This window comes from Ceratotherium simum, chromosome 8, assembly GCF_057802395.1.
Source record: "Ceratotherium simum simum isolate JZ-2026a chromosome 8, ASM5780239v1, whole genome shotgun sequence".
NCBI classification, from domain to species: Eukaryota; Metazoa; Chordata; class Mammalia; order Perissodactyla; family Rhinocerotidae; genus Ceratotherium; species Ceratotherium simum.
The window spans coordinates 40,194,085-40,211,961 of record NC_141907.1 but is presented as its reverse complement, the minus strand read 5'-3'; the positions used below and the strand labels follow the sequence as shown (position 1 = coordinate 40,211,961).

The following is a 17,877-nucleotide window of genomic DNA, read 5'->3' as shown; positions in this document are numbered from 1 at the left end:
GCCGATCTTCCTCACAAAACAAAAAAAAAAAAAAAACATATTATGTAAAATTAAATAGGATGCCATAATCTAAGAAATTTCTAATTCTTATTTATTACTCATTTGAGTAATTTTAATTTCCCTTTTATATTATAGGATTAATACAGTAGTGTGTATATATTTCACAATACGGTCTAAGTCTAGAAATAAAATTTTAATGAGCTCCAAGGAAGAAACATGTTACTTGCTATGTTTAATTTTTTTTGACCACTCACCACTCTCCAATTAATCATTCTCTCTTGCCCTCCCTACTCCTTGCCCTCCTTCCTCTCATACCACATGCACAGACTTCACAATTTAAAATAGGGCTTACATTTTTTCCCCTCAGAATAATTTTTCTGTTGGGTTATCAAAAACAAGAATAAAGCTTGATAAAAATAACTGGAGAGGTTAATAACTCACTTTTCTGAAAGCACTTAATCACCATTCACATTCATCAACTGCCCTTGGGGCTCTGCTGGAGGAGAGGATGGTACGACTAAGAGTCTTGTGTAAAAGGCAGGAGACTAAATATAATTTATCCCTGTCATTTTTTTTTTTTTTCTGCTGGCTGAATAAAATGAAAAGAAACTGAACAAAAAGAGGCTGAATTTTGTGATTAAATGCAAGAAATATCTGCACTATATTGGTAAAAATGTGGAGAAGTAGACAACTAAATAATATATACCTTTCTCTCTCCTGGGCAATTTTGTGACCTGTACTTAGGTTCATCAGTTGGGCTGTGAAGCAGTTACGTTACTGCTGGAGCTGAACCCGGATCAGAGCAACCTGATGTACTGGGCTGTGGACCGATGTTACACTGGTTCCAAGAGGGTGGCAGCTGGCTGCTTTAAAGCCATAGCTAATGTATTCCAGAACAGGTACTCCAGACACTGTCTTTCATATGTTATTTAGATTTCTTTTTCAAGCAAAATATTTCCTTTTGAATTCAGAAATACTAAGAAACCAGTATTTTCTTTCCTTAAGCTCTAATGAAATTTAACCAAAATAAAGATAATGATCAGCATGCATCTATTGTTGTTCCTGTTGCCTGAAATAAACCCGAGGCATCTCATAGGCTGAGCAGCTGCATGCCTGCAGCCTTGCCCTTTGAATATCCTATTTATTAACTTGTGTGAAAGCCTCTAACTATAATTTACCTAACATGTAAAATTTGTCCCTAGGGATTACCAGTGTGACACAGTGATGCTCCTAAATCTGCTGCTGTTTAAAGCAGCTGATTCTTCTCGAGGTGTCTATGAAGTTGCTATGCAGCTTTTACAGGTTTGCACACAAATGTTAATTAAAATATTTTTTACTCAGCATTTAATGAAGTGCAATTATCTAATCTTACCTTGAAAGTGTACTAATATTCAGCTTTATTTTTAATAATGAGGTATAGTACCAATTCCTGATTATCATTAGAAGTAAAAGACAAAGATAATATGGGTCATTTAAGTCTATAAATAATGCAAACTATTTAGAAGTGTATTGTAGAAGGATTATGTATATTACTACACACACACCTCTGTGTGTGTGTGTGTGTGTGTGTGTGTAAGTACTTACAAAAATTGAGTGGTTAGGGCCTATGTGTGCATGTAACTATTTCTGTTCACCAGATAAGAACAATGTGAGTTGAATGTTTTTTTCAGAACCAAGTGAAAAGTAATTAGCTCTTTTATGATAACCTTGTATACTTTACTAGACTGAGAAAAGTAACCTAGACCGTTAACTTACCAAGCATGGATATATCATTATTATACAATATTTAACTAATTGATAATAGCACGAGGCTCTTCACTCTTAACCAAGGGTTAAGAATGGTATTTAAGTAGATGCTGATTTTTCCACAGGGTTTAAAGTGGTACTGGTGCTGGTAGGGACCATCTTAGGAATTATAACCTTATGATGTTTTGATTAATTAAGAAGAAAGTTCAGTAGTGTAGCTCTTTACATAGTGTAATGCCAAAAGGACTTTTAGCTTATATTCCATATTTAATGTGTGATTAACCAAGATCTGTTTGAAGATTTTTTTCATTTATATGTATTTTATATAGTCAAATTTTTGAACTAGAAAAGTGGTAAATCTTTCTCAAGTAATTGTATATTAAGTTGCTGAAGTTATTTTCAGACTATGCTACTAACCCAAATCATTGGCGTCAAACACAAGGAATGTAAAGCCTTGTAAACAGTTATAGAGTCTTTTGCAAACATTTCTTAGGATTAGAAATTAACATCTTAAATACTTTATAATATATATTACTATATATTTTTAAACTGGAATATTTCTTGGGAGAACTTTTTATTTTTTTAATTGTAGCTGAAATTTAGAGGACCCATAGAATCTTAAATTGATGGAATTACATTCCTGTAGATCCTGGAACCGAAGATGTTTCGCTATGCTCACAAATTGGAGGTTCAGAGAACAGATGGAGTACTCAGCCAGCTGTCTCCTCTGCCACATCTGTATTCTGTTTCATATTATCAGTTGTCTGAGGAATTAGCAAGGGCATATCCTGAGCTAACTCTCGCCATATTCTCAGGTATGATCATTGAACTAACTGGTTACTAGTTTTTCTTTAGCAATCATTTCTAAAAAACTACTTTTAAGAAATTTTAAATATATGAAATGTAAGGTTGAATCAAAACAAAGCATGTCTTTATATAAGAGAATTTTCTTCTTTGATAAGAACTCTTAATACTGATCTAGCATGACATTTAGATTTATTATTGAAGTCTTTACACTTTGGCCTCCCTTCTCTACCCCACCCTAGGAAAAACCAAAAACAAAACCAAAACCATACGGGGAGCTTCAAATGCATTTTAAAAATATTTCCTTAATAGACATAGAACTTCCTGCTTTCACTTCCTGGCTATTGTGAATAATGCTGCTATGATCATAGATGTGCAAATATCTCTTTGAGACCCTGCTTTCAGTTCTTTTGGATATATACTCAGAAGTGGGATCGCTAGATCATATGGTAGTTCTATTTTTAATTTTTTGAGGAGCCACTAGTTTGGTTCCGTAGTGGTTGAACCATTTTACAATCCCACCAACAGTACGCAAACATTTATTGATCTTAACCCCAATCGTATTTTATATAAAAAGTAAGAACGTGATATATGCTAGCTGTTACTTTTCTTTATGGTGTCATCAAGGTCAAATTTATTAAAAGGAGAAACAGTACTCGCAATTTTTAAATATAGTAAATAAAATCTGGCTTCCTATTCTTTAAGAATGAGATGTTGAAATTAATTACAAATGGAAGGAAACCAAAATTATATCAATTGTTCCCTCTTTGGGCTTGTTTTTATTACAGAGATAAGCCAGAGAATTCAGACAGCTCACCCTGCGGGGAGACAGGTCATGCTGCACTATCTGTTACCGTGGATGAACAACATCGAGCTGGTAGATTTAAAACCTTTGCCCACAGCGAGGCGACATGATGAAGATGAAGATGATTCCTTAAAAGACCGAGAACTCATGGTGACTAGCCGGCGCTGGTTACGAGGAGAAGGCTGGGGGTCCCCACAAGCCACTGCAATGGTTTTGAACAATCTCATGTACATGACAGCCAAGGTAAAATGGGGTTTGTCTTTGCAGTTGCTGCACAGAATTACTGAGTTAGGAGGAGTCAACAAGGATAGAAATAGATGAAGAGATTAGATAATCCTGTGATAAACATATATGCATTATGAATTCCTTTCTTTACGCAACTTCTTGGTGATATAAAGTATCTTTGGGGGGGGAGCTAAAATCATACGGGATTAATGATATTTATGTTTAGATTTTTTGAAAGAAATGATTATTCCTCTAAAGCATGGAAAAGATTAAAGCTGTCTGTAAAAATGTTATTTTCTGATATTTCATGATGTGACAAGTTTGGTATTTAATAGACAATCATTACTGAAGCATGTGTTGTGTTTCCCGCATCTAGTATGGTGATGAGCTGGCCTGGTCGGAGGTGGAGAATGTGTGGACCACACTTGCAGATGGCTGGCCGAAAAACCTGAAAATAATTTTGCACTTTTTGATCAGCATTTGTGGAGTGAACAGTGAACCAAGCCTCTTGCCTTATGTATGTATTCAGGTTCATGTAACTTTTTTTTTTTTTTTTTGATAATATTTACCTGCTATCTTATAATCTCAGAGTATGGGCAGCAGTAGACCAGCAGGAGCAAAGCCAGGGCTGGGATGAGGACAGTCAGGAAATCACACGTGGATTATTTATTGATTCATTCAACCAGTATTGTCTAGTTTCATTACAGGCCAGCTGCTCTTCTAGGTTCTGGGCATTACAATCTGATAGGTGATATAGATTTTATTTTCTGAACATATACCTGATTTATTTAATGAATAAATAAGTTAATAAAGTACAGTCTTGATAAGGGCTACAAAGGAAAATTGCAGAGTACTTAGTGAATAACCCTGGAACCACAGCTGTCTGGGAGAAATAGAGATGATACTTGAGACAAAGTGATATTGAAGCAGAGATCACAAAATTGAGGATGTTTATAGCTTCTGCTAGGCAGGAGCTGGCACTGAGATATTAGAGCAGGATGGTGAGTGAGAGCTCAATGCCTGTAGAATTGTGCCTAAGGCTTCTGGAAGCAAGGGAAAGCATGGTAAGAGATGTGCAATGAACGATATAACAGTCTTTGCCTTCTAGGGGAGTAAGCAATGCTTAAATCTGCTCAAGTTAAGAGAACAACGTGAAACCATCAAACACGAGGGTTAAACTGAATATACACACATGCACGCAAACACACACGTGTGTGTATATATAGATATAGCTATCCATCACATGGTAACATTTCCTAAAAGTGTGTTCTACAGAAGACTACCTCTGCAGAATGTTGCTCTGCAAGTTCTTACAGATCCTACTTTAAAAAAACCATGGAATAGCTTTGCTTTACCCAGCATTTCCCAAGTTAACTTGATTACTGAAAACATTGTTCTGAAGGCATGTCACAGGATTAATATTCATTGAGAAGCACTTAGAGCAAGGATGGTGTATGGTAGAGAACAACATGATCCCGTTACCTCTCAGACCACATCTGCTAATACTCTCCCTCAGGCTCCCTGCCCCTAAGCCTTGCTGACCCCCTTGCTCCCTGCTCTCACACCAGGCATTCCCACCTCGGGGCCTTTGCACGTACTTTTCCTCTTTCCTCAGATAGCCACATTGCTCACTCCCTCATCTCCTCGGGTCTTTCCTCAAATGTACATTCATTGAGACCTTGGCTGGTTATCCTATACAACTGCAAATGCCCTGCCCCACACATACACTCTTTTTCCTTTCCCTGCTTCATTGATTTTCCTCGCACCTGTAATCAAACATGTCATATATTTTACCTATTTGCCTCATTATTTTTGCCTCAATCAATCCAGTAGATTGTGAGCTCCTTAAGAGCAGGAATTTTTGTCTATTTGGTTCATAGCTATCTTGCCAGAGCCTAGAATAATGCCTGGCACATAGAAGGTGCCCATTAATTGGATGAATGAATGAGTGAGTTGGGGCTGGAACTAGAAACAGGCATGAAGTTATAATTCCAAGAAGCCAAGATGAAATTCAGGTAATAGCCATTTGTCAGGAATTTTAAAAGAGCCATTTTTAATGATAAGAAATAATTAAGAAATTATTATTATTTTTTTTTTTATAATTTTATTTATTTTTCCCCCAAAGCCCCAGTAGATAGTTGTATGTCACAGCTGCACATCCTTCTAGTTGCTGTATGTGGGACGCGGCCTCAGCATGGCCGGAGAAGCGGTGCGTCGGTGCACGCCCGGGATCCGAACCCCGGGCGGCCAGAAGCAGAGCACACGCACTTAACCGCTAAGCCACGGGGCCGGCCCCAGAAATTATTATTATTAAGCACTTGTTATAAGGCAGGCAATGATACACACACTTCATCTACATTATGTCATTTAATTCTCAGACGATATCTGTGAGTTTGGTAAGATTACCACAGTTTCACAGATGAATAAAACAAGGCAGAGGGAAGAGTAATTTCCTCCAAGTCACACAGCCGTTTACCTGGATCACTAAATAGAGCTGGAATTCCAACCCAGATCTGTTTGTGAAAAAGTCAGTGAAAGCTTCATGGGAAGGCAGTGCAGTGGGGGTGGGGCTTGAAGACTTGACAGGATTAGGGTCAGGAGTGTCAACTCAGAGGTCTTTACAGCCAGAGCAAAGGCACAGAGGCAGGAATGCACCTGGCTTGGTTAGACGAGACTGAACCTGAGAACAGAGAATCAGCAAATAGTTAGAGCAGGTTGGATAAAGAGCTGTATGTAGGACAGTTATCCATGGGTCACCATTATGAGAGTTTTGGTATGATATAATAAAGCGTGTTTTAAGATTTGTCCAGGGGCCATCTAAAGCAGAGCTTCTCACACATCTGTATGCATATGAGTCATCTGGGGACCTTGTTCTGGTTCTGATTCTGAAGGTGGGGGTGGGGCCTGAGATTCTGTATTTCAAGCAAGTTCTAGATGATGACGCCTATTCTACCAGAACCACATTTTGAGTAGTGAGGATTAAAGTACGGAGAAAAAAAGAGAAAAGCTGATTAGTTAGTAACCTCTTTCAATAATACATATTACTAAAACATGCATATAATACATAGTACTGAAATGTTTTTTTTCACTTAACTCATACTATATACTAGGCATTTTTTAAGTGCTTTATAAATCTTAACTTATTTCATCCTAACAACTGTATGAAGTAGGTGCTATTGTCCCCATTCTGCAGAAGAGAAAACTGAGAGTAACTTTCTGGATCACACAGCTAGTAGGTGTTAGATCTATATTCCAGTCCAGGCTGTGGAGTTTGAGTTAGTTTATAGATCCTTGTTCTTAATCACTACTCTATACCGGTGGGTTGGATATAGAGAATGAGGAAGAGAGCATAAAAGATAAATCCTGGGTTTAAAGACTGGTTGACTAAAACTATGAGGTAAATCTTAGGATGATATTAATTGAAAGCCTCCCCCCCCCCCATTGAAAAAGAAACTGATCTATAGGAAAGTAAACTATCTTTTGCTTTTCTAAAAAAAAAAAAAAAAAAAAAAAGCCAAAAAAGTAAAGGAAGTAGATAAACATTGTGGAAACCATTAAACAATATATTCAGGTCATCCTAATTAGATATAATGTTGAGGCTTAGTCTTATTGCTAATCAGTGTCTCTTCAAATTTAGATTGTAATTATTTCATCTACCACTTAAGGTTGAACTTACTCTGATAAAATCCGTCTGAAGACAAATTTATGAGATAAAAATTTTGCTTTTTCTTTTGTGACAGGTGAAGAAGGTTATTGTATATTTAGGTAGAGACAAAACAATGCAGTTGCTAGAAGAGCTGGTGAGTGAACTGCAGCTGACGGATCCGGTCAGTTCAGGGGTCACTCACATGGATAATCCCCCATATTACCGCATCACTTCCAGCTATAAAATCCCTTCCGTCACCTCAGGTGAGAAGTTATTTAAAACTGATTACTTTGTCTCAAAAGAGAAGTTTTATGTAATTGTTCATTGTGGCAAGCGTTTGCTTTAAACATCATCATCAAGAAAACGAAAGCAAACATGAGTCATGTATGGTGATTAACTTGATGAGACTTTGTAACTCCTCATGTGAGTAAAGAAATTTGACGGTGTGAGGATTCTTAATAGTATAGAGGGAAACATATTTAAATACTTATTCAGAACCGGAATATAGATTTATATATCCTTATGTAACAAATGCATTCTGTGATGAATATAATTAGTGTGTTAAATATAGAAAATGCTTACTATTGATATTACTCTGTAATTTCATACTATAATTATTTGGGCATGTATCATATGTAGTATCCAATCATGTGAGTGTATATACTTATATGTATATACATATATTATAATTATAATGATTATAATATTTTGAGCTGAAGAAACTATGTCCCTGAGGGAATAACTCCCACTGAAAATCAATATAATATCTGGGCTATTGTAGATTAAATTCTATGAAACTCTGTCACTCAGTTTATATTAAATGTTTTCAGTATGTTAATAACATTAGCTGTATAATTAGAAATCTTTTATATCTTTATAATTTATTTTTTTTATTTTTTTAATATTTTAATCTATTTTTTTTTTAATAATTTTATTTATTTATTTATTTTTCCCCCAAAGCCCCGTAGATAGTTGTATGTCATAGCTGCCCATCCTTCTAGTTGCTGTATGTGGGACGCAGCCTCAGCATGGCCGGAGAAGCGGTGTGTCGGTGCGCGCCCGGGATCCGAACCCGGGCCGCCAGCAGCGGAGCTCACGCACTTAACCGCTAAGCCACGGGGCCGGCCCTATAATTTATTTTTTATCTATTTTCATCTGAGGCTTTTCGTTCTCCTTTCTAGGGAATATCTAATAATGCTTCTATTGAATTTTTCTTATCTGCCAGAATGCATTTAATTCCAAAGAGTTTTTTTTTTTTTTTTTTTAAAGATTTTATTTATTTATTTTTTCCCCCAAAGCCCCAGTAGATAGTTGTGCGTCACAGCTGCACATCCTTCTAGTTGCTGTATGTGGGACGCGGCCTCAGCATGGCCGGAGAAGCAGCGCGTCGGTGCGAGCCCGGGATCCGAACCCGGGTCGCCAGCAGTGGAGCGCGCTCGCTTAACCACCAAGCCACGGGGCCGGCCCTAAAGAGTTTTTTTTTTAATTAGGCTCTTTTTTTAGGAGTGTCCTATTCAAGTTTCATGATTGTACTGTTTTCTATATCTGACAAGGTTTTCTTCTCCCAATAAAAGTTCCTATTTTCTCTGTAATGCTATTTGTTTTGCTTTGTCTTAGTAAAAGCTTTTCTCAAAAGCCTACCAATTCTAGATCTGTTTTTTCATAAAGAGTGGAGTATTAAAAAGTTGATTGAATGTTCTTTAGGTATGTATGGAACTTGTTGACTTTGTTGTTTGTTATACAATGATTTCTTTGATGTAAGTGTCTATAGGTCTTTTGTCTTGCACTAATCGAATTCCCCAGAGAAAACTCTACTAGTCAGCTGCTTAAAGTAGAGGGTCTAGGGCTGTGTGTGTACAAATACATATAATCCATAGACACACACACACACACACACACACACACACACACACACATCATAGTCTTCAAGCCTGCTGGTAAGCCCCACGGGATAAGAAGGCTGCAGGGGGATACCGTTTCCAATTTTAGTGTATATATTTTGACTTAATCCCCCTGTTCTCAGTAAAGAGTTCCTCTTTCAGTTGAACATGGTGTGCCCTAGTCCATAAATCTTCTGATTTAGTCTCATCAGAAAAGACCCCTGGAAGTGGAGAGAGACAGCCACCCAGTTACAAGAGGCGGGGGGGTAGATCTTGGGGACCAACTACTTCTGAAATAGATTCTCAACCACTGCTGCCATTTTTAGCACCACCTTCAACCCCTACTTCCAGAGGTACTTGATGCCACTAATTCCTGAGCCTTTTGGAGGTTCACCAATATAGATATAGAAGCTTCTTAGTTTCCACCACTACCAGCTTAGGATTCAGCCTTCTTAACACTTAATTACCTCTTGTCCATTTGTTTTCCAGCATCCAAAATTTTGTTGTTATTGTCTCCTTTCCCTCTTGGTCATTATGAATACATTCCTTTTTAAAAATCACCTTGCTATCAGTATAGTGGAGTTTTAACATCTGTAATTTGAAGTCTTTTGTTCTTATTGAGTTATCTTCGGCTTTAAATGCACAAATACTGTTTTATTTCTGATTACAGGAACTACTTCCAGTAGCAATACGATGGTAGCTCCCACAGAGGGCAATCCTGATAAGCCCATAAAAGAGAATATGGAAGAGAGGTAAGTCCTTCTCTGTTCCTCATGAGCCTTTCAGTTTGACAGATACTGACTGTCATCAGAATAAATGATAATTTCTGCATTGGAATGTATATTTCATTGTGTTAAAATTCTAGTGAAGAAATTGGAAATTTTCCACCTTGACTGTCTCAACATTAAAGGTGCTGACCTGCTAGATTCTTTTATATGCTCTAATGATGGAAGAGGTGGAGTATGGTCGGTCACTTTTCGTGTTGCTACATTTTTATACTCTTCTAAATGGATATTTACTCTGCCTGTTTGATATAAAATAAGTTTCATCAGAACATTATTACCAACAATTTAAGAAAATCTTCAGGTAGAAATAATTGACTTAAAAGCTTAAGCTTTTGAATTGTAAGGTGGAAATTAATATATATTAATATATAGTAAATATTAATATATAGTAAATATTAATATGTATAGTAAACTTTTGTTAATATTTTGTGTACTGTGTTCTTTTTTAAACACATAAAGTGAAATATAAAGTACAAACACCATTTTACCATGAACTTGACTAACTACAATGATCATTCCCATAGCTATGTGCACCTAGACATCTACAGCGGACTAAACAGTCATTTAAATCGTCAACATCACAGACTAGAATCTCGATACAGTAGCAGCTCTGGAGGATCTTATGAAGAAGAAAAAAGTAATAAATTCCAAATGTTTTTTTATAACTACAATGGCGAGGTATATTATTAATTATATTAGAGTGAATAAATATATTTTTCCAATAAATTGTTAAGAAGAGTATTTAACTGCCACCAGTGGTGTTCTAACATAATCGGAAATGTCTTGATTTTAAGAAGCAGCGCAAGTGGGGGAAATTTGTTTTAAAAGCACAGGTTCCCTGTAGATAAATCAAAAGGAACACAGAACTGGTTCTCAAGAAGCATCATAGAACAGACACTGGCAACAGGCTGCTTTCTTAAACAGGTTGGCTCTTTCTTCGTGGATTCACGTTTTACTGAAAAGTTCTCCCTTGCAACTGCAAAGTGAATAATCTTCCTCAGTCTCACTATAACACTAAGGTAGGGGGGAATAGAAGCACAAGCCTTCACACTGGGAAGGGACCCTGAAGATGATCTGGTCCAATATCCTCATTTTGCACATGGTGGAACTGAGGTCCAGAGAGGTTAAGTGACTTACCCACGTCACACAGAATTCACATTTCCTGATTGCATTTTTTACTGCACCCTGCAGCCCTACTGCGGTAGAGCAGATTTCCTTTTAAAATGGGTTTGTGTTGGCCCTATCTCAGGAAATTTAGAATTGAGTAACTTACCAGAAGGCCCTTGTTGCAAGGCAGCTTTACCTATAATGTGGTCTCACAGCTTGGACATCAATTATGGAATCATAATGAAGTGCTAATGTAGTTTTGCTTTGATGTAAAGGATGGAACCTGAATTGATAGCGCTTTCTGTCTCTGATTTGCTTAATTTGATCCTATTTGTACCCAGGTCTTCCTAGCAGACATATGTCAAGTAGTGGGAAACTATTTTTTATCACTTTCCAATGCTATAAATCTTTTGTATCTTACTAGAGTTTGCTTATATTGGCAGAAAGTAGATGGTGTAGAAAATGAGATCATTTTATTTTGATAGGTGATTCAATGCCACTTTATTCTAATTGGCGACTGAAAGTGATGGAGCATAATCAAGGAGAGCCACTACCCTTCCCACCAGCTGGAGGCTGCTGGTCACCACTGGTGGATTACTTGCCTGAAACATCATCACCTGGATTACCTCTTCACAGGTGGACTACAGCGTCATTCCTATTTCATATGCACCCCCAATTGCTGCTTAACACTTTCAGCTTTCTTCATGCTATCTGACGACACACAATAAAAGCAATCTTCCTTCTTTAGATACTGCAACAAATTAGATCACTGTGTTTAGATTTTCAGAAATCTAAAAACTCAGGATTCTGACTGTTTACAATTAATATCATTGAATCTCGTTCTGCTGCTGCTTTTCTGGGTGTCTGGCATAGTTACTTCACCTTTCTGGGACCCAGTTACTACATCTGAAAAATATTATTTTACGGTTGTAGGCACCACTATTTGGAATTGAGTTAAACTGAATTCTACTTAGCAAAATCACAATAGAATAGTTACTGCATTCTTTCAAAATTTATTAATGTAAACATGAATCGAACACCTACTATGTGGCAAGCAGTGTGCTAAGCTCTCATGGTTGAAGATGAAGAAAATATGGCCCTTGACTTCGAGGAGCCCTTGGTAGATATGTTTTTCCTAAAACTATCACTTAACGGTTTCTCCAACTGTATTTCTTTTTCTCTTTTTTTCTTAAGAAGTTGTATTTTTCCATAAACTACAATATTAAAATCTTCAAGTCATTTACATAAGATTTTCTCTAGGTTTACTCTAGTAAAACATTAATAATACTCTGATTTGTCACAGGTGTAACATAGCTGTGATTCTTTTGACTGATCTGATCATTGATCATAGTGTGAAGGTAGAATGGGGAAGCTACCTCCATCTTCTTCTTCATGCAATTTTTATAGGTAAGAAATATTGGTTCTGATTTCTTCATTTCATGTTTTGGTGATAATTTAAAGGTAGTATAGTTTTAAGAAAGTTTCTACATATTTCTGTTCCCGTTTTTTGTATGTTATTTCCCTGACACTTTTTACTATGATTTTCATGGTCTAATGGGGAGTTATTTCTAGCCTCTATTTTAACCACAAACAAGTCTACTATCCCCATTCCTATTCCTATTCTACTGCCCCCTCCTACTACACACACAAACACACAAACACTCCAGAAGGAAAAATTCTGTAGCCATAGCAAGAGTAAAATTAATTTACCTCTGGGGCTGGAAACTTTCAGAGTAAATGGAAAATTGAAATGAGTTCGAAGTGTTTCCCGAAAGAAGTGGATTACAGAAAGTCTGATTATCACAGCTGACACTCCATTGTGCCCGTTGTAACAAACTTGTGGGATCCATCACATTGGCAATACTTTTCATGCTTCTAGGGTTGGCTTCCTGAAGCAAGTCAAGATAGCTATCTTCTCCTATGTTTTCCTGATATGCACACTTATTATATATGTATTACTTCATTCCTTCAGTAATCAAACATAAGTGGACTTTCTATTATGTGCTAGGCACAAAAAATCCTTGCCTTTTAAAAATTCATTTACGTCTAGTGTTATGTAACAGTAATAATTTCTAAGAGATTACTAAATTTTAGATATAAAACACATTGAAAACTTATCTTGATTTAGTCTATAGTACAATAGACTATATTATAAAAGTGTATATGAACTCTAGGCCAACTAAAAATCTTTATGTCGTACATCTTCCACAAAATATTTTATATAATTTCTGCTTTTCTTTAAAATATGATTTTGATTGCAGGAATACTCATTATTTCTCTTTATCGATGATTATTTTCTACTATCCTTTTTAGGGTTTGACCACTGCCACCCTGAGGTCTATGAACATTGTAAACGCCTGCTTCTGCACTTACTAATAGTAATGGGATCCAGCAGTAACATCCGAACTGTTGCTTCTGTCCTTCTCAGGAACAAGGAGTTTAACGAGCCCAGGGTGCTTACAGTCAAACAAATTGCACACCTAGATTATACTTTCACAGGTACTTGCTTTAAAAATACAATTTGAGAGTGAAATCATGCTTCATTAATTTGGAATCCTGCAGTAGAGGAAAACCAGCTAAATAAAAGTTGAAATACTAAAGAACATTTTTTAAAGTCTAGTTTTATTTTAAGTACCATTTACATTTTTTATTAACCAGTAAAAGAAGGAGTTAAACTTGGAGTATTTGAGTCTGTATTGCCTTTAAGGATCTTCGTCATAAAAATTTTAAGTTCTGAACATGTAAGTTGAAGATACAATGAAAGAGTGCTTAATTTATTGAGCATTAGTTATGAAAAAGATGTTGAACTTATATTAGCGTCCTCCTACTCTCAAGATCTGAAAAATTGACAAAGACGTTTTAAATTTTTTATTCACTTGATTATATTTATCGCATTTAAAATGTTATACATTTTGAAGTAGTGAGGTCCAAATTATTGAGACTATAAAATATAACTATTGATTTAAATTTTTTTTTTTTTACTTTGGAAGTTATATTTTCTTCATTCCTAATAGTCTTAACTTATTTATTCCATTCATCAGTATTATCAGGTTAATAATAGATGATCTAGAAAATAATTATTTTTAAAAATTGAAATAAAATTACATTTTTCCCTAATCATATAATGTCAGATACAGGGTTAATGAATTTTAAAGTTACTTAGTTAAAACTCTGTTATATACTTAAAACTTAAATAGTTAGTAAGAAAACAATTATTAGGAAACATTTTCACCATTTAAAACTATGATTAAAAGATGAATGGAATAAAGTTTACTGCCTTTTTTATGTTAAAGAATCTTGATTTAAAATTTCATAGTTTGTTTTTAAGGCTGCTTTTGCCATTTTGTAAATATGGGCAATAGTTATAACCTTTAAAATTATTTGTATAATAATTGACATAATATAAATATCACAAATAGACTTTAAAATATTCTTTCTTTAAGTAAAATGATGCAGAAAGTATAGAATCCTTTCCATAATAAATTAAAAATCAGTTCACATTATAGAAATGTGACTGCTTAACACATGTTGAGGAAATATGCCAAAATATTAGGAAACCCACTTTCAACTTTCTTCAGCAGATGGCAGCAGACGACTGCACAGTAAATCCAAATAGTTAAGTTTTAATAATTGGCTGTGAAAACAATGTTTGCCCAAAAACTCGCCTGATGTAATTTGGTGCTTATGAGGCCCCAGTAGAAGGAGCACTGATTTGCATCAGCCTGCACTAATGGATTCCACCATGTGTCCCATATAATCTATAAGGAATGATAGTTTAATTCTTTAAATATTGCATGAGATTCTTCTGTGTTTGGGTCTTCACGGCCACCTTTCTCTTTCAGCAGGCGTTAATGATTTTATACCTGATTACCAGCCCTCCCCTATGACTGACTCAGGGCTTAGCTCAAGTTCTACCTCTTCTAGTATCAGCTTAGGAAATAACAGCGCTGCCATGTCCCATCTGCACACCACTCTCCTCAACGAGGTCGACATCTCAGTAGAGCAGGATGGAAAAGTCAAAACCCTCATGGAATTCATTACCTCAAGGTACCATTTGCAGCTCTCACCACTGCAGCAACATGTGTGTGTTGGGTTGTTCTTTGATTTGTCAGCTGTTGTGAAGCACATTTTTGTTTTCTGAAGTGCCATTGATTTGAAATACACAGGTTTATATTGTGCGATATTTAGAAAATTTGATGCCACCAAAGACTTTCCTCTTTTGCGCTAACACAGTTAGACCTGAGGACGGCCTTAATCGTGTCTGAATACCAAGTGCCCCAAGAGAATACAGTATTATCTGAATCCATATTCCACTTTCATTAGCTACTTTATCAATCAGTCGTCACACATTTATTTATGGTCTACTGTTTGCAAGGCACTGTAAGTAAAGAAGAAACATAGATGGAGAGAAAGGGGCTAGTGTTCCACAGCAAGAGGAGAATCACAGGGGCATGAGAAGACGAGTGTGTTCGGATGATGAGGGACCCAGTCCAACTGTAATGCTGAGGAAAGGGAGTTTCTAGACAAGAAAGCTTGGAAGGCCATGAAGGTTAGGCCTTAGGTTACAGGTCTTTTACCTTTCAAGAAAGGAGGCCTTACTGTAAATCTCTGAGCTGGATGGGAGGGTGGGGGGCACAATTAAATAAATATGTTGGGAAAATCAGCCTCGTAGCAGTGTACAGGGTGAATCAGAGGCAGAAGGGACTGGAGGCGGGTGACCATGTAAAATGTTTTCAGGGCACACTGAAGCCGGCTGAACCCATATTAACCAAGGTGGTGGCCTTGAAAATGCAAAGACATCTTCAAGAAAGACTCGACAGATGTTATTCTGTCCTAAACTCTCCCCGTAGTTTTAGATAGTAAATTATTTTCTTTGCATTACAATCTAAATGTAGTTTAGCCTCTACAAATTATAATGTTTTGACCTGTAACATATAAGCAGTAACCAATACTCTTCTCACTTGGCATAATTTGTCATCTTTTCCTACTACCTCTGAGAGAATTTGACATTAATGATGGAGGACTTTGAAATTATATGTGACCTGGATCTTCCTCTACTTGCTATAGATCATTACATATCCATGTACATAAATAGTAGTAGTAGACTGTGTGACATGCCATTAGATTTCTTCAACTACTATCCTTTCTAATTGCAAAGGCGCGTTTTAGGCGAGTATAACTGTTAATATAAGTTAAAAACCAAGGGACTTAACCTGTTCTCTGTTTTCAGAAAAAGAGGCCCCCTTTGGAACCATGAGGATGTTTCTGCCAAGAATCCTAGCATAAAGAGTGCTGAGCAGTTAACCACATTTTTGAAACATGTGGTCTCTGTTTTTAAGCAGTCAAGCTCAGGTATCTTTCAATAAATATTTCAGATACTACTCACTTTCAATGAGATATCTTAACGTGATGTCAAAACTTCTGATAATGTTTAGCAAAAAGTTAACAATTGATTTGTCTAAATTAAAAAGTTTTAGACAGGTTTTCTTTTTTAACTTATTAGTGATAACAGATTTGTTTTGGTTGAAGAAAAATTAAGTTACTACTTAAAAGTAAGAAAGCCACTTGTGACATTCTGGGGTTCTTAGTTTTGTGTATGATGGCATCATAAAACTACAGTGCAATTATGAAACAGTTACATGAAAGGAACATGTGTAGAGATGACAAACCTAAAAAAATTCTTTTTTATACTGGTACAGGCTTCTCTGATCTAAAATTTAACATGTTCTGAAAATTGTAGTAAAAATGTATGTATCTAAAGCAGTGGTTCTCGGTTAAGAGTGATTTTGCCCCTCGGGACGTTTGGCAATGTCTGGAGACATTTGTGTCACAATTGAGGGGCAGGGGCAAGTGGTTACTACTGCTATCTAGTTGGGTAGAGGTCAGGGATGCTGCTGAACATCATACACCGCAGAACAGCCCTTACAATAAAGAATTATCTCGTCAAAATGTCAGTAGTGCTGAGGTTGAGAAACCCTGTTCTCAAGGATTACTTCCCTGGGGATTAGAATGAAGAGTCATCTAAAATGCAAATGGAGTTTAATGACAGGAAAAAGCATTGACTTATAAAATTTGAGTGCCTGCCTGGTTTGCCAGGGACTGTGCTGGGCACTGGGTTTAAAGTAGTTAGCCTCTGATTATAACCCCTATATTCTGAAAAACTAGAACTACCTACTTGCTTCCTTTATTTTCACAGAGGGAATTCATTTGGAACATCATCTTAGTGAAGTTGCTCTGCAGACAGCACTTTCTTGTTCTTCTCGACACTATGCTGGGAGATCCTTTCAGATTTTCAGGGCCCTAAAGCAGCCTCTGTCTGCAACTACGCTTTCTGACCTTCTCTCCAGGCTTGTGGAAACTGTGGGGGATCCAGGAGAAGATGCACAGGTATTTCATTAAGTTCTTTCAGCAGTTATGGAGCAGCTGCTCATTGTCAGGGACTTACCGCCAAATATAGCTCGCTGCAGCTAGGGCGTGATAATGGTCATATAGAATTATTAATGTCAGAGGTTAACAAGCAGGCAAAGAATTAGAAAGTACAGTTTTGTAATTAATATTTAATAACATGCTAATTGAATCAATAGTTTAGTGCTTATCAGAGAAAGCTTTACTTTTTTTTTTTTTGTGAGGAGATCAGCCCTGTGCTAACATCTGCCAGTCCTCCTCTTTTCTTGCTGAGGAAGACTGGCCCTGGGCTAACATCCGTGCCCATCTTCCTCCACTTTATATGGGACGCCACCACAGCATGGCTTGACAATCGGTGTGTCGGTGCGCGACCGGGATCCAAACATGCGAACCCCGGGCCGCTGCAGCGGAGCGCGCACACTTAACCGCTTGTGCCACCGGGCCGGCCCCGAAAGCTTTACATTTTTACACACA

At 36.7% G+C, this 17,877-nt stretch overlaps 1 protein-coding gene across 10 annotated transcripts in view; it reads left to right on the top strand.

Moving 5' to 3' along the window:
- Positions 1–17,877, top strand: part of FRYL (FRY like transcription coactivator) — a 248,264-nt gene that overhangs the window by 185,316 nt on the left and 45,071 nt on the right. For 8 of the 10 annotated variants that reach the window (XM_087434284.1, XM_087434283.1, XM_087434278.1 and 5 more), the window contains 14 exons: positions 745–899; positions 1,203–1,302; positions 2,393–2,561; positions 3,339–3,598; positions 3,957–4,097; positions 7,321–7,489; positions 9,777–9,858; positions 10,416–10,528; positions 11,484–11,634; positions 12,302–12,405; positions 13,312–13,497; positions 14,841–15,045; positions 16,229–16,350; positions 17,195–17,385. In XM_087434284.1, coding sequence (XP_087290410.1) covers positions 745–899; positions 1,203–1,302; positions 2,393–2,561; positions 3,339–3,598; positions 3,957–4,097; positions 7,321–7,489; positions 9,777–9,858; positions 10,416–10,528; positions 11,484–11,634; positions 12,302–12,405; positions 13,312–13,497; positions 14,841–15,045; positions 16,229–16,350; positions 17,195–17,385 — 2,148 coding nt within the window. The remainder of the gene's footprint in view (positions 1–744; positions 900–1,202; positions 1,303–2,392; positions 2,562–3,338; positions 3,599–3,956; positions 4,098–7,320; positions 7,490–9,776; positions 9,859–10,415; positions 10,529–11,483; positions 11,635–12,301; positions 12,406–13,311; positions 13,498–14,840; positions 15,046–16,228; positions 16,351–17,194; positions 17,386–17,877) is intronic. The other 2 variants (XM_087434287.1, XM_087434279.1) reach the window with 1 other exon arrangement.